Below are 15,970 nucleotides of genomic sequence, written 5' to 3' on the forward strand. Positions count from 1 at the left end.
CAAGTTCTGTGAAAGTCCGTTTGAGTGGCTCATTAACTTCCGTTTAAATTCCTGAGTGAATTATCTAAAATGGACACCTTCTCGAAAGGAAACTATTCCACTATACTAATCTTTCTGTGTGTAACTTTATCCCATTTTGCAGCTCTAAAACAATGTCCTACATCGCCACATCTTCTGGAAGTGACCTATCATTTTACAGAAGTACTATTTTGTCATGGCTGGGTCCCAAAGCTCCCTGTATGCTCCAGTGTTCTGTGCACAGTGATCGGTGACCTTGGAGGTAACTGAAAAAGCAAACAAAATTGGAGGGAATGCTGCTGGATATTGTTAATGCCTGCGAGGGCTTTGTTTATACCATAGAGCTGATACTGAATCTAAGCACCTATATTTTAGCTTATACTCTGTCTTGTCTTATCATATGTCTCTTTAGAGTGTCAATGCCTTATAAAGTAATTAGATTCTGTTTCTCTCCTCAGAAGGTTATTCTTTTACTCTCAGAATATGTCTGAGAACCTATGTGGTTTCTGCTTTCAGAACAATTATTTGTCCAATTTTAAATATTTTCTAACTGCATGAAATCTAATGAAAACTCATCAGTAATTCCAAAAGTCTGTTCCTGTTGAATTCTGTTTCCAAAGCTCCATAGTTAGTTTTCCATGAATCTGTAAAGGTCATTACTGAAATTATGTACAGATTGACTTGGAAACTGACCTTTACATTTAGGTCTTGCATGTTTGAAAATTCTATTTGTTCGATTCTGTTCTCAAATTGAAAAAAAGTACCAAAGGCTTTTAAAACTTCTATCAAGAATATTTGTTCCTTTTTTGATATTTTGGTAATTTATAATATTATCCATTGTATGATCTATTGAAAAGAATAATGGATCAATTTGTCCAATTCCAGATTTTGAGTTACATTTTCGCGTAATTTGGATCCTAAAAGTTGTTTTCTTCATGCTGATGTGGAAGTGCCGATGTTGGACTGAGTGGGCAAACTTAAAAATCACACAACACCAGGTTATAGTCCAACAGGTTTACTTGGAAGTACTAGCTTTTGGAGTGCTGCTCCTTCATCAGGTAGCTGTTGAGCAGGATCATAAGGCACAGAATTTCTCGCAAAAGATTAATGCCATGCAACTGAAATGATATATTAATCAAACCTAGATTGCTGTTAAGTCTTTCATCTTTTAGAATGGGTTGCAGGTTTTGGTTTTTTAATCTGTAAATCCCAGAACTTCTTTCAAGTTAACTTCAGGTTTTATAGCAAAAGGTGCCATCACAGCTCAGGCAATGCATTCAATGTGTGAGGTTAGAGTCTGTTTATATCCCAATCTTGAGTCAGACTGGTTCTATTTCCAAAGTAGGAATTTCTAAAATGTTGCATGGATTCACTTTTGCCATCTTTTGCTTTAAATTCTGTGTCTTATGATCCTGCTCCACAGATACCTGATGAAGAAGCAGTGCTCCGAAAGTTAGTACTTCCAAATAGACATGTTGGACTATAACCTGGTGTTGTGTGATTTTTAACTTTCTCTATGGTGCCCAACCCTGTGTTCTCATTTATCTATTGTCAATCTATTATTTTCTTTCAGTTCCTTCTTAATGTGTTTATTTATTTTTATACCTTTAAAGCGATTTTAAAAATGTTGCCTCTCAATGTTGTTTGTAGTCAATTATCGTCAAGCTTGTATTCTTAAATTATATCAATGCTGTTTAAATTTTGTCGTTTTGAAGTCCAACTTTTGCAATATAACAAAGTAACAATTTTTTCGGTCTGCGATTTTTTTGATTTCTGTATTATGGCAATACCATAAGCAAATCTCCAATAATACTTTAAATTCAGTTACCTGGCAAAATTGTGTTATGTTACTTTTTACAAGCTTCTTTAATTTGGATTAACTGGCAATACTGTATCATTTTTACTACTCACTGAGGATCTCCTGCTTTTTGTAAAGATCAAATACTGCATTTCCATATCCTGGAGAGATTTTCCACTTTCTGCAGCCATGATGGAGGTTCCCCTCATCTTTGCTGCCTTTTGTAGTCCAAGCAAAATGAAAATTCCTTTGCATAATTTTAAGTAAACTTCTGTTGCTGCCGCATTAATAAATATTCCCCAACTCTAATTCTTGTTTATGTTACGTGTTCTGAGCTTTTTGAAGTCTTAAACTTTGTCTAATTTTGTTCTTCTATTATTCTCTTTCATCAATCTTTCAAATTTGCCTTTATATCCCTTTATTTATTTCCCAATATTATGGCCCCCCTCGCTCTTTCTACTGTAACTATGCCTTATAGTACCTACTCATAATGGCACCCATGTTTGTTTTGAAGGGATAATATTCCCCTTGCACTTCACTGCTCACCAGCATGGCCTTTTACACTTTATTGCAAAGTTTATCCTCCTTACTGTAAAAGAGCTCATACTCCAGTCCTGGTGCTCCCAATTGCTCCCACAGAGGCTTATTTTCTAAGGTTTCTACTTCTTTCCAGTATCACTAGCTCTTACTCTGTTTCTAGCTCACATTGCTTTTCCTTTATCTCAAATGTAAAGGCTTTCATTCCAGAGTGCTGCATTCACTCTGTTGTTGCTCTCAAAAATCTTGCAAACTGATCATGTCTTTTTAAAGCGGCAATTTTCTTAATGTAGTAAATTAATTTTACCAATGATTGTTTATTTTCCTTTGCATTAAATAGATTAACTCCACTGTCGTTACCTTAAGATATTTTAGCAATGGCACCCACTACTGACTACCATGTTGGATTGGGTACTGAGTACCAACCATTGATTGCTTGTGGTTTTTTCTTTCTGTGCTGAATTGAGGAGTCTGTCTAATTATCAGTGTTACAGGATAAACAACGAGACAGTCTTAACAAGAGGAACCACTTGCCTTGCAACAAGGTGTAGTTTATTGCAGATACCATAAGTATAAATAATATTAACTAGTTAGACACAATCACAACAATTAGGAGCTAGAGACATAACATCTATTTCCATTGAGACTATGTAATTGAGACTTCCTCATTCTGCATCATAAAACTGTGCAAAATCATCACATTGAGTAGAGCTAATGCAACTTCAACATTAGCTGTTTTACAGCCATTACCTTTACAACAGTATATATGTCACACCCCGTATCAATGGTATTGTCTGTAACCATACCTGTGGAAGAATTTGGTCTGGGAAGAAAATAAGTCTTAAAGTTCAGAGTCCATTCCCACATAGCCAGCTCCAAAAGCTTTTGTAAAGAACAAGCATTCCTCTCAACCACAGGTCAGTGGAATTCTGACTTGTCTTGTTATTATTTCTGCATTATTCATGATTGTACAATAAGATTCAAACCAGATTTTTATAGGGATATTGGCATAAATCATGGTTACTACAGAGTTCTGAAGAGTCGTCATTCTGGACTCGAAACACTAACTCTGTTTCTTTCTCCACTGATGCTTCCAGACCCATTGAGCTTCAACAGCACTTCCTCTGCTTCTTTCAACTTATTATTTATGTGGGGAAGAAATGACAATATCATCCATGAAAGAGCTGGCAGTAGTTTGCTTTTATTTAAAAGGTTGCTGCATCCAGATATAAGGGAACGCAACAAAGATTGTTTTAAAGGATAGCAGAACTGATGTATGAAGAGATATTGAATCAGTATGGACAATATATGTTGGAAGAAAAGGAGCTCAGTTAGCTCAGTCAGTTGACAGCTGCAATGCAGACTGACACCAATAGCATGGGTTCAATTCCCACAACAGCTGAGATCACCAAGGAAGACTATCCTATCCTCTTGCCTGAGACATGATATCCCTCAGGTTAAACTTCCAACTGCTATCTTTCTCAATCTAATGGGAGAGTGGACTGGGAAGATTATAGTGACTTTTCCTTTACCTTTGCTAACTGGAGTTTAGAAGAATGAGGAACATCTTATAGAAACATATACAATTCTAACAGGACTATACAGGAGAAATGCAGGAAGGATGTTCCCAATGACCAGAGGTCTCAGTTTAAGGATATAGGTAAACCATGTAAGACTGACATTTCACTCAGAGTTGTGAGCTGTGGAATTATCTGCCACAGGAAGTGGTTGAATCCAAAACACTAACTGTTTTCAAAAAGGATTTAGACATAGATCTTCGGGCTAAAATGGACAAAGATAATGGGGAGAAAGCAGGAACAGGGTATTGGGTTGACTGATCAGCTATGATCGTTTTGAATGGCATAGCTGGCTTGAAATGCCATTTGGCCTACTCCTGATTTGTCTATGTTTAACACAAGATAAATATCCATGGAATAGTTTGTAAAGAATACTTTGTCATCATGTCTAACTGACTGGGGCAATTCATTAGTTTCACTGCAAATCAAGTGGAACATGCTATAGAGTTTGGATTTGTGCCATCCATAGTTTAGTTAAATTCAAAATCATTTGACTATTGCCTTTAGTTCTTAATACATCTATAAAACCACATTTGTCTTTAAATTCTGCATCAGCAGAATTTCCAACTGTGAATTGTAAAGTGAAATGCAGCTTCATATGTGGTGCACTATCCCAGTGTCGCCCATTTTTTTTTACATCCTGGTTGTGTTACCTTTTGTTTCAAGTGCACAATGTGATGAAATTAAAACAGTCAACAAAGCTGGTTTACAGTGAAGTACAACAGGACACTTCTTTGAGCTATTGTGCACTGAGTCAACCGATGTTATTAGCTGTACTAAATACATGTCATACAATAGCTTTGATTCTGGATTTATTCATTTGCAGCTCTGCAAAATGGCAAGCCAAATAACTGCCAGTTGGTGCATGGTAACACACTGAACACCACCTTTAGAGCAATTTCACAAAACATGTTACGTTCAGAATCTGACAGACCTGTGAAATGAAGAGTGAAGAAGGAAATGCTCAAATGAGAATCTGGGCATTGCTGGCACCTTCGGCATGTATTGCTCATCACTCATTGTACTAGGAATGCTGTGGCTTAAGGAGCTGTAATGGATGTGTATAAGACAGGAAAAGTTCACTTCAGGTAACGAATGTAGCAGGTGAAGTCTGAGAGCTTTGGATTATATAAAAGTGGAAATGTTGATCATAAATTCCTTAATACATACATAAGCAGATAAAAATGAAGGGTGTGACTTTAGTAGAGAGCACTGTAGTCAGATAGATGTCCAGCATATAAAAGAAAGATTTATTTATGTAGGGAAGAAATGACAAAATAATCCATAAAAGAGCTGGCGACATTAACTCAGCAAGTCAAAGGCAAAATATTTTACAGTGTACAAGTTTTTCCATGTACGATTATAGTAGTTCCTAGCTTAAATTTAACTGCATACACAAGTCAGGACAAAATACCTGAAAGAACTCTTCTAGCTGACTAATTACAATATAATTTTCAGCGCATTAAATGACTCCCATGTACCTCCAGTAAAAACAAAGAAACCCACTGGCCTAAGCAAAAATGACAGCAAGGAATATGTCACTGAATTTCTGTTTAGTTTCTGTTTTGGTCATGCACTGTCTCTCTCTCTCTCTCTCTCTGTGATTTTCACTCAATTCTCACAAATTGTCTAAAATATGTCCAGTTTCAGCACCTCATAAGTAGAATTTTTATAAACTCCAGATTACAGATGATAAATCAATTATTTGATCAAGCTTCATCTTATAAGCTAACAATCAGCGCTGCACGTTGCATTTCCAGAGCACTATTGGACCAATAAGTTTGCACTCCATTGAGATGAATCTACTACGGTTAAATGTATGCTGTCTGAGAAAGTGCAAGTACTGCTATGTGAAACACAGATGAGGAAGGTTGGCCTTTCTGGAAATAAGGGTTACTCTTTGCAGCAAAGACAGCTTACATGTAATTTGTGACAAAAGACAGGAATTGAAAATTGCTGAGGGAAGAGGATATCTTAACACAAGTAACACAGCAGATGACATGGATGTTCAATACGAGTCATGTCAAGATAGCAAATACTGTGGTATGGGTATCACCATTAAAAAAAATACAGGTACAAGCAATCTCATACCTGCTGAAAATCTTCAGAATTCTGCTTTCAAGTTTAATTTCTCTTACATCCTGTGCTACTTCAACCAGACATGGCACAATCAGATTCTGAATACTAACTCCCATCACTAATATGAAGTGCACAAGAACAGTTACGGGTGCTAAATATTAATTTAGATGCACTGCAGCTCAATGAGTTCTTTCACCAATGCCACAGCTTGTCTTTGGCTGAGCTGGAGCCCTGAGTTAATCACAATGCATTAGATAGATGGGATGTGGTATTCTGCAGCACACATCTGGTCTAAAAGCAGAAATATCTGATTCTTGTACTGCTGGATGAAATGCCATCTTCAATAAGTGACTGCCTTAAGCTGTTGTCCTTTTTGAATTAGCCATATTATACATCCAAAGAATGTTTAATGTTTTTCTCAAAATAGTTATTGCAGCTTTAGCTTGGTTACAAGCACATGTTAATTGATGCTTTCTTTAATAGTTTTATTCATCAGGACCACTGAGAAAGGAAGCAGATCATGTTCATCACTTAGACCCAAATTGCCTACATGAGCTACAATATGATGTGGCCAGCAATGTTGCTCGAAGATTTTAAATTTTCATTTTCAAGCTTACACTATTTCTGAGTGCATAAATGAAGAGTTTTGAGAAGATCAGTAGCTCAGGTTGAGGTATCAAATGGAGTTTTGTTTTAAAAGATAATTTCTTCTAATCCCAGGAATGAACAAATGTTCCTTGAATCCAGTGATCTTGACTTTTAACACTCTCCCTTCTTTGCAATGGGAAGGCTTAAAATCTCAGAACTGAATACCTAGCATCAAGTCCATTCCATTCCTTTTCACTGTAATATTTTTGGCAACCATTCAGAACTTGGTTGAGGCTCACACTAAACACAGGCAGAAAACAGCCTTTATCATTCTGTTGATAGTATCAGCTGGATGTCCCCTTCTCCCTTCTGCAACCAACATCTGATTACTGGGTACCATTTAAGGGATTTCCAGCTGTGGTAATCATTTCTAAACTTAAAAATGTGTTGCTGGAAAAGCGCAGCAGGTCAGGCAGCATCAAAGGAGCAGGAGAATCGACGTTTCGGGCATAAGCCCTTCTTCAAAAATCTCCTGCTCCTTTGATGCTGCCTGACCTGCTGTGCCTTTCCAGCAACACATTTTTAAGCTTTGATCTCCAGCATCTGCAGTCCTCACTTTCTCCTAGATCACTTCTAAACTTCCAATTTTGCCTGGTGCCCATCAAACTCCTGCCATCAATATTAATTGGGTTTCAATGTTTTTCTTACTATTGGACTCCACTGCACCTTTCCTACCTGCCAGTGCCTGACAATATGCAAATACATTGTATGAAGTATTCCAATTATGCTGCCTAATTACAATAATTCAGCCTATATTTGACAAGTGGATTGTACTTTGGACATCACTCCCAGCAGAAATACACAGAAATCATGTAGGTGAATCTAAATGGTTATGTGAGTTTCCTGACAATATATCATGTTGGGAATTTAGCCTCAAAGACTGAAATTCAAATGTTCATTTTTGACCCAAATGCCTTCATACCTTTGGCTAATAAATATCTATATGTTCAGTATAAAAATTATATTTAAAATTAACAACTGATCTAGTATCAGTTGTCCATTGGCAAAAATGAATTTCAAATGTTGTATCTTGAATGATTTCTTAATTTCATTCCAGAAAGGTCAATGTCTAAATCATGAGAGTGCATTAAAACTAAGTGAACTATAACAGGATAATAATCATGATTTGGAGATGCCAGTGTTGGACTGGGGTGTACAAAGTTAAAAATCACACAACACCAAGTTATAGTCCAACAGGTTTAATTGGAAGCACTAGCTTTCACCTGATGAAGGAGCGTCGCTCTGAAAGCTAGTGTGCTTCCAATTAAACCTGTTGGACTATAACCTGGTATTGTGTGATTTTAAACTTATAACAGCTTAAGATTCCTGCTGTCCTTGAAGAGCCACCATCTCTCATGTGAACAGATAGAACAAAGCCCAGCTACAGAATTTCAAACACCAATAACCTCACCTCATTTCCCACTGGTCTACTAGGCAATGATGCTATAAGATCACATTCCCATCCATTATTCTGGAGGATCTAAAGACTGAATGTGGTAAGAAGGGTCAGGTAGTTTGGCTAACTGACCCCTAAATAGCAGAGGAAATATCCTGTGTCGCAAGTTGATGACATTTTGTTCCTTTAACACTTGGAGAAAAAAAACAAAGCTTCACCATGTGAACACTTTTTTTTACATGCAAGATGTGTCAAGAGTGTTGACAACGTGGCAGATGGAAGTGAATGTTTAAATGGTAGATGTAGTGCCAGTCAAGCTGCTGTTTTGTTTTGGATGGTGTTGAGTTTATTGAACGTTGTTGTAATTGTGCTTATCCAGACAAATGGGGAGTCTTCTACTACATACCTGATTGTGCCTTGTAGGAGCTGGACAGGCTTTTGAGAGCCAGGTAGTGTGTTACACAGTATGCGATTCCCAAGCTCCAGCCTACTGTTATAGTCACAGCACTTAAAAGGCTGGTCCAGTATACTTTTGGTCAATGATAACACCATGGGATTTTGATGGAGGTTCAGCAATGGTTAGAGTATTGAGAGTCATGTGGAGATGGTTGATTCTCTTGTGGTAATACTTATCATTGTCTGATGCTTGTGTGGTGCAAATTTTGACTGCCATTTATAATCCCGAGCCTGAATATTGATCAGGTCTTGCTACAGTCTGACATATAGTGCTTCAGTACCCAAGAAATTGCAAAGTGCTGAACTTTATGAAATCATCTAGCCAGTGGAGAGTTCTCTCTTATTTCCACTGGCAACCAATTCTGCATGGTCACCTTGATGCTGCACTTAGTCAAATGTTGCCTTGACATTAAGGAATATCAAACACATTTGCAAATTTGAGAAAGGTGTTAGTTTGATGTAGTTAGCATACTTTAGTGTAAAGCTGTATCTTAATTCTGTATGTAAATAAAAGTTTGATAAAAAAAATTGTGTGAAAGCAATGTGAATGTAATATTTCAGATTGATTAGCGAGTTTTGAGAAGATTTGTAGCTCAGGTTTATCCGGAGGGTCACTGAAGATGTTACCTAGTATGGTGACGAAACATCTGAAAATGAACCTTCCAGCCCAGCGAGCAAACCAACATCCATTTCAGATTGGATTCTCGGCGAATACTATATTTTTATTTATTTTTGGTCAAGATGTAAGTGAGATTGTATTCATTCAATACAGAGAAAAGAAGTAAACTTGAGTGATTTCGTCATTCATTCATTTTGCCTGAGTTGCTTTGTGCTATAACACTGTAGAGCCATTCCCATGATTGCCCATTGCTCATTTTCATCAAAATAATTGATTTCAAAACCTTTGTACTATTTTTCCAATTTCTCCGTGGCCTCACAAAACCTAATTCTTCAACTTGTCTTCAGCCCTTTGCCTCAACCCTTTTCTTTTTCTCCTGTCTCTAAACTGTTATGGGTTTCCATTAGAGGAAATACCTTTTGCTATTGTAATCCAGCACTCTCGAACTCACTCCCTTAAGTTCTTCAATTTGCCAAATTTTGCCTCACCTTCACAACTCCATCAAAACCTATCTCTATTATTTTATGTTCCATAACTCTTCTAATTTCTGCTGTGAATGTTCTCAACGCAACACTTTCCTCACCCGTCCATTATCCATGCTTTTCTAGAGTATATTTCAGATATTTTTACATGTTCAAAGTGAAGTTTAATAATGCTGATGTTGAACTAATAGTTAAAGGGCATGCTGTAGTATTGATTTAACACTCAAATAAAGTCCAAAGTTTGTAGACTCAGTAACCAATGTCCGAATGCAAACAATGCAATACTGAGTGTAAATATCAAAAAATACCAAGAAACTAAATATTTAGAAACAGAAAAACAAAAATCATTGAATCAGAAACTAGTATGCCTGGTGGGTTTTAACCTATTCCATGTAAATCTGTACTGTTAGAAAGCACATCAAAACATAATAAGAAGCAAAGGTCTTTGCAATTTCTTCTCATAATGTTTATTTAGAATTGAAACAGAGCAAATAATATCATCCATTGAAAGCAAATGTATCCCTTTTGAAAACTATTCGGCATTCTGGCTTTAATGCAAATCAAAGTTGTTTAGTTTCAAGCAACTGTACGTTAATTAAGTCTTTCAAAAACAAAAGAAACAGCAACTAACTGATCCCTATGTGGCTGACATGCCTTCAAGTCCCTTGGTCTCATAGGATGGTGCAGGGACAGCATGCAGGGTCAGGACAGCTCACAGAGTGCTGTAAACCATCTCAATGGCTCACACCCAAGTGCCACAGCCTCGCGCGCCAGGTCAAGGACTTGGACTCACTCCAGTTTCATGACTGCAGAAACCCTAGGGCCACACTAAAAGGCTGACCATCACATTCTCAGTGATAAACAGCTACTCGCAGAACAGCCAAGCGATATTAATCTTTTCTTCAATGTTCTCATTTTTTTCCTCATAAAGCTTATCCTCCGCCCTTTCATTAACCCAGTCTGCTGCTTTGTACATGTATATATATATATATATATATATATGGATATACATTGGTCTGGAAACTGTTAATTTAACATCCCACATCTGTTTCCAATATGGGTCGAGTTACATCTTTTGGAAACAAGGCTGCATTTTACTAAGTCAATTGCACTGAAAAAGTTTTAAACTGAACTGAAAAGAAGATTTTAAGACAATTATGCACACAATAGCACTGTTAAATTATTCCCATATGACACATTGTCAAGGCTACAATGAAAGGCTTTGTTAATCTTTTCAAAACTCACTAAAAGTTTCAGTAAATTATAGAGAAAAAAAACCAAATCTATGTAGGAAACATACTTCCTAATGTAACAAGCATTCTTTGAATAAAATAAATTTCATGCAGGTCCCTCAGTCTCACCCACACTGGGACAAAGTAATGATTCGACTCCAAAAAATCTAGACACAGAAACAATTCAAGTATTTTTATACGAAGTTTTACACATCATTACGAATCATTTGGCTTAAAGGGGCTAAAACAAAACACCACTTACCGAGAAGCAGCACAAAACTGAGAGAGGACAAAATCATGGTAGCTTTAAAAATTCGACATTTAATCCACAACTTGATGGGAAATGTTCGTGCTTCGTTCTCCGCCTCCTGAATTTGTGGGACTGGAATGCTGGGACAGACCTGAACACATTAAACCATCAGAAGGAATGCCTCCAAGGGATATTTACATCTCTCCAAATCACTGCAGTGGCTCTCCTTGTCAACCCTGTTAAGTTTATTCCAACTGCCCAGATGCAAAGTGGAGAGCACTGGGGTCGCCCTTCCTGCAGAGTTGGTGGGACAAGTCCGTTACGTTGAAGGCTGATTGATTCGTTTCAGAGGAGTGAATGGAGAGGGCAGTGATCGCCAGAGCTGAAATTACACACATTTTCCTATCTGCAAGTTGCAGAGAGCGAGTCTAACCACAAGTCTGCAAAAAAAAAGTATAGGGTGTTTTTCTTTCCTCTCTGTCTAAACTAACATCACAAGTGAATGATTGCTGGCTATGAATGGCTGTCTCTGCAGAGTGGTCTAAACAAACATTTCATATTCGTAGCAGGCCGAGTTGGTAAACGAAAAAATACATAACTATCCAAGTTAAACTTTCATTTTAAAATAAACCTCATCGGTTTCCCCAAGCAAATTTTTAATTATAAAAGCTTTGTTTTTTTTTGTTTATCATCATGCGTTTGATTCATTCTGTTCAGTATCTGCAAATAATTATCTACCCAATGTTTTTTTCTTCAGATATATCACTAGAACATCAGCCCCGCTGATATTTCCTCTACTTAGCTTTTTTTTTCAACGTAATTATTGTCAATTAAAATAGAAGCGGTAAAAAAAAATCTATACACAAACCTGATCACCTGAAATCGTACTGTCGTGATGAAGAATGGTCTTAAAATATGAATGCCTGTATTTGTTCCCACCACGCCCTCCCTCCAAAGAAAAATCTCTCAGTAATGACTGAAACCGAAATCTGTTGTATTTGAGAGGAAAGAGTGCTGGCTTCCTGAAGAGAAACTCGTGCCCTATACAAATAGGGAATGGGGCTACTTGGACAGCATTATGGAAGAGTTGGCAGAGTTACGAATGGATTGATTCCCTCCCCCCTCCCTCCTTTCTGCGTTAACAAATAAGTGTAGAGTGTAACAGAGGTAACGTTTCAAATCTAGTATGACTCGTCCTCAGAATACTGAAGAAGGACACAGAATTCTGAAGAGTCATACTGGACTTGAAACATAAGTTCTATTCTTTTCTCCACAGATGTTGCCTGACCTGCTGCGTTTCTCCAGCATTCTCTACGTTTATTTCAAATCACCAGCATGGGCAGTATTTTGCCTCCATCTGTGTTATATAATTCTACCATACATCAACATCCAATATCAGCCTTGATGCAAGGGAAGCCATCATTAGCACAGCTCTTCCCTCTCATATGATAAATGGATAAAAAGGTGGAGCTTTCCTCTCCTTTTAACTCAATCAGACACGTTTCAATATAGACAGAAGGTTTCAAAGTGAGGTGAGGAGGATGGATTTCATACAAACCCACCAACAATGTTCACAGTCATGAAAGCAAACATTTGAATAAAATTCAACAATCCAATTTGATAACAGAGAACCTCAACTTCAATTTAAAATGACAAACAATTGAATTACTTATTTTCACATTTGGCTGTGATTTATATTTTCACAAATGAGCTAAGTAATGTGTTTGAGAAGGTCCTGCACAGATTTAAATTTTGTTGTTTTTGCAAATTCAAGTTAAGTTTTTTTGCTTTGCACATGCAAAGTTTTAGCTTTATCATTATCATATGGTATTTTTGTGTCTGTGATTGTATTGAATTATCCAAAATAATATTATTGGGACTTTTTGGCGATAACTTTGATGTAAATTGTGCCAAGCAAAAATAATATTTTTGGCATTAGAACTTGTTTTGATGCTTTCAGCACAGCATATTTTTCAATATGGGTTTCATTCTACATTACTTACTAATGGTGGATAAACAATATCTTTCACGCCAATTAATAGAGTGGATTCAAGTGAGGGTGCAGTTGTAACAATAGTATAATACTTTTGCTATGTGACCTTCTAGAACCAGATTTTAATGCTAGCATTGAATTAAATGTTGCTCTGTAGTGGTTAATGGGTGGTATTCCAATAATTTTAATTCTTGTATGATAAAACTGCCAGGTAGTGAAGATGATATCTTCACAGAAAAACCAGAACTAGATGTTAAGGGAGGTATAATATTATCCATGTATTGGATATAAACCTGCATGTATAAGAGGACCTGTGCATTTGAAAAATGATGGCATTTCAAAGAAATGTTCTAGCTAATCTGCCTTTGAATTTTAGTGTGGTAGAGGTTGTCAATCCTTTCATTTACAAACCCAGTTCAGATACCAGAGGAAGCTCTTTACGACATTAAACAGGACAAGGTGGTTAGTTCCAGGCATGAGCTGACAATTCTTATGAACGTATTAACCTCTCCATAAGTATGAAGAAAGAAAGGTAAGAAACCAAGAAATTTTGACTGTCAGGCTAACATCTACAGTGGAAAAGCTGTTGGAGCTTGTAACTAAGATCAGCACTTGGAGAGATTTGAGCTGATTTCAAGCAGTGAACAAGGATTTGTAAAAATAGCCCATGCCTAACAAAATTCCTTCATGTTTTAGGAAGGAGCTAAAATAGTAGACAGATCAATGGATGTGCTTTACATTGACTCCCAGAAGGCATTTCCCAAGATTCTACACAGGAAATTATTAGCCAAAATTAAAACCCTTGAAACTAAAGATAGTGAGAACAGAGCATGTTGACCTTAATGCCCACAAAGCTCCTACTTACATAAAATTACCCACTTCATTAAGAGAACTAAACTGGCAAAAGTGATTTATTTTGTTCCACAGTCAAGGTTCGCAGTAGCTCAGAAGCTCCAGCCTAAAAATATATTGAGCTGGAACTTCATTTGTCAAGTGCTTATGGAGCTAGCTGTTCTCTTAGCTTATGGGATAACATTTCATATCAAAGTAACAGAGGCTTATTTTGATATTTACACTTAATTATTTGGGATTCAATTTTACCTCTGATTCCCAATATTATGGGTTTGAGCATCACCTAAGACTCAAGCTCAGAAAAAATCTTTATCCCCATGAAAGGGAGGCACTCCCAGAAGAAGCAGTTAATGACATTTTAAGTAATTATTTTTTAAAGAAAATTGGATATATTGATTATTACGTAGAGAATTGTAGACGGAGAGAACATAAAGACGATCAAGTCAAATTATGAAGAAAACAAAGAGGCCTCTGAGTTGTTGTGATTAAGTTGCAATTTTTGGGCATAGATCATGAGATAATTGGACAAGAAAGAAAAAGAAACATTTGATGTCTGAGAGATAGTCTTTTATGGATTTGTTTCTTCTTACACCTATCATTAATAAGGTGAGCTAAAGAGAAAAATTTACTTGTATTGGCTAATAGAAATCTATACACTACATTGGATAGCAAATTCAGGATGCGAACTTCAGTTAGAAAATAAAGTACAATTTAACAGATGGTTACTGAAGAATCATCATGATGATTACCCATGGAATTTTGTGCAGTATTCAGATATGGTTACCATACTTAAGATAAATTATAAGATGATATAATCTTAGCAAAAATAATAACTATGATTAAACTTTGTACTTATGTTTGATTTTCCACTAATATTATTAGTAAGGACTTGCATTTATGTAGCAACTTCCACAACCATAAAATATAAGACATTCTGAGCTGAATCGTATATTATTGGGCTAAATGTAAATTGAATCGACTTTTTTGTCTTTTAGTTAAAGTCATAGAGTCATAGCATCATACAGCATGGAAATAGGCCGTTTGGTCCAACTAGTCCATGCCAATCATGTTCCCAAAAGAAACTCGAACCACTTGTCTGCATTTGGCCCATATCCCTACAAATCTTTCCTATTCAGGTCCCTGTCCAAATGTCTTTTAAATGTTCTAACTGTACCTGCATCCACTACTTCCTCTGGCAGTTCCTTCTCCACATGGGCCCACTCTGTGTAAAACAGTTGCTCTTAGTGTCCTTTTTAAAATTTCCTTATCTCACCTTACAAATATGACCCTAAGTTTTGAACTCCCCACCTGTTCACTTTATCTCTGCCCCTAATGATTTTATAAACCTGTATAAGTCTATCCTTCAATCTCCTGCACTGCAGTGAAAAAATTCCCAACCTATCCAGTCTAGTTTTAGAGCTCAAATCCTCCATTCCTGGCAACATCCTTGTTGCAACATCAAACAAGTTTCATCACTGTATCTTACCAAACTGATCTCAGTAACTATTCACCCTCTTCTGATGGCATCCCCGTTGTCCATTTCTAGCCCCATCTTACCATTCACCATACCCAGAGCAACTCGCTATTTATGGATATCTCAGAATTTACAAGCATCCTGGTCATGGCACAATTCTTAACAGCCTATTGTGAACTCAGCCAAGAAGTGTCAGTGCAGAGGCACCCTGCACAGTTACTTACAGCTGCTCTGAACATAGCAGAAAAGAGGAAATTAGCACACCTCTTTGTCACACAGCTGATTGACCATGTCCAAGCTGCTAGACTGATATAAGGGCTGTCTTTGGCATACTGAAGTGGGAGATTCTGACCAAAGGCTATCTCGTTTTACTTGACTGAGCTTGAAGACAACCATGACACCCACCTTTCTGCCTGTGCTAAATGGCATGGCATGACTGAGTAATATAAGCCTGGTAACTCTGGCTGGGGGGATAGAAGGGCATGAAATAGCGAGGCAGTAATGGTGTGAGCACCCAGATATATTCAGAATGAGTGAGCATATGACTGTGACCATGATC

General features: G+C 37.0%; 1 protein-coding gene across 1 annotated transcript in view; it reads right to left on the reverse strand.

Moving 5' to 3' along the window:
* clmpa (CXADR like membrane protein a) overlaps positions 1 to 12,002 on the reverse strand; it is a 135,959-nt gene extending 123,957 nt beyond the window's left edge. Inside the window, exons 1-2 of the mRNA XM_043676770.2 lie at positions 11,961 to 12,002; positions 11,105 to 11,532 (exon numbers count right to left, since the gene is read on the reverse strand). Of these exons, the coding sequence (XP_043532705.1) occupies positions 11,105 to 11,141 (37 nt within the window). The 5' untranslated portion in view covers positions 11,142 to 11,532; positions 11,961 to 12,002. The remainder of the gene's footprint in view (positions 1 to 11,104; positions 11,533 to 11,960) is intronic.
* Between the last annotated feature and the right edge of the window lie 3,968 nt (positions 12,003 to 15,970).

This window comes from Chiloscyllium plagiosum, unplaced genomic scaffold (assembly GCF_037043375.1).
Source record: "Chiloscyllium plagiosum isolate Xiang-an unplaced genomic scaffold, Cpla_swu_hap1 HiC_scaffold_29, whole genome shotgun sequence".
Classification (NCBI taxonomy): domain Eukaryota; kingdom Metazoa; phylum Chordata; class Chondrichthyes; order Orectolobiformes; family Hemiscylliidae; genus Chiloscyllium; species Chiloscyllium plagiosum.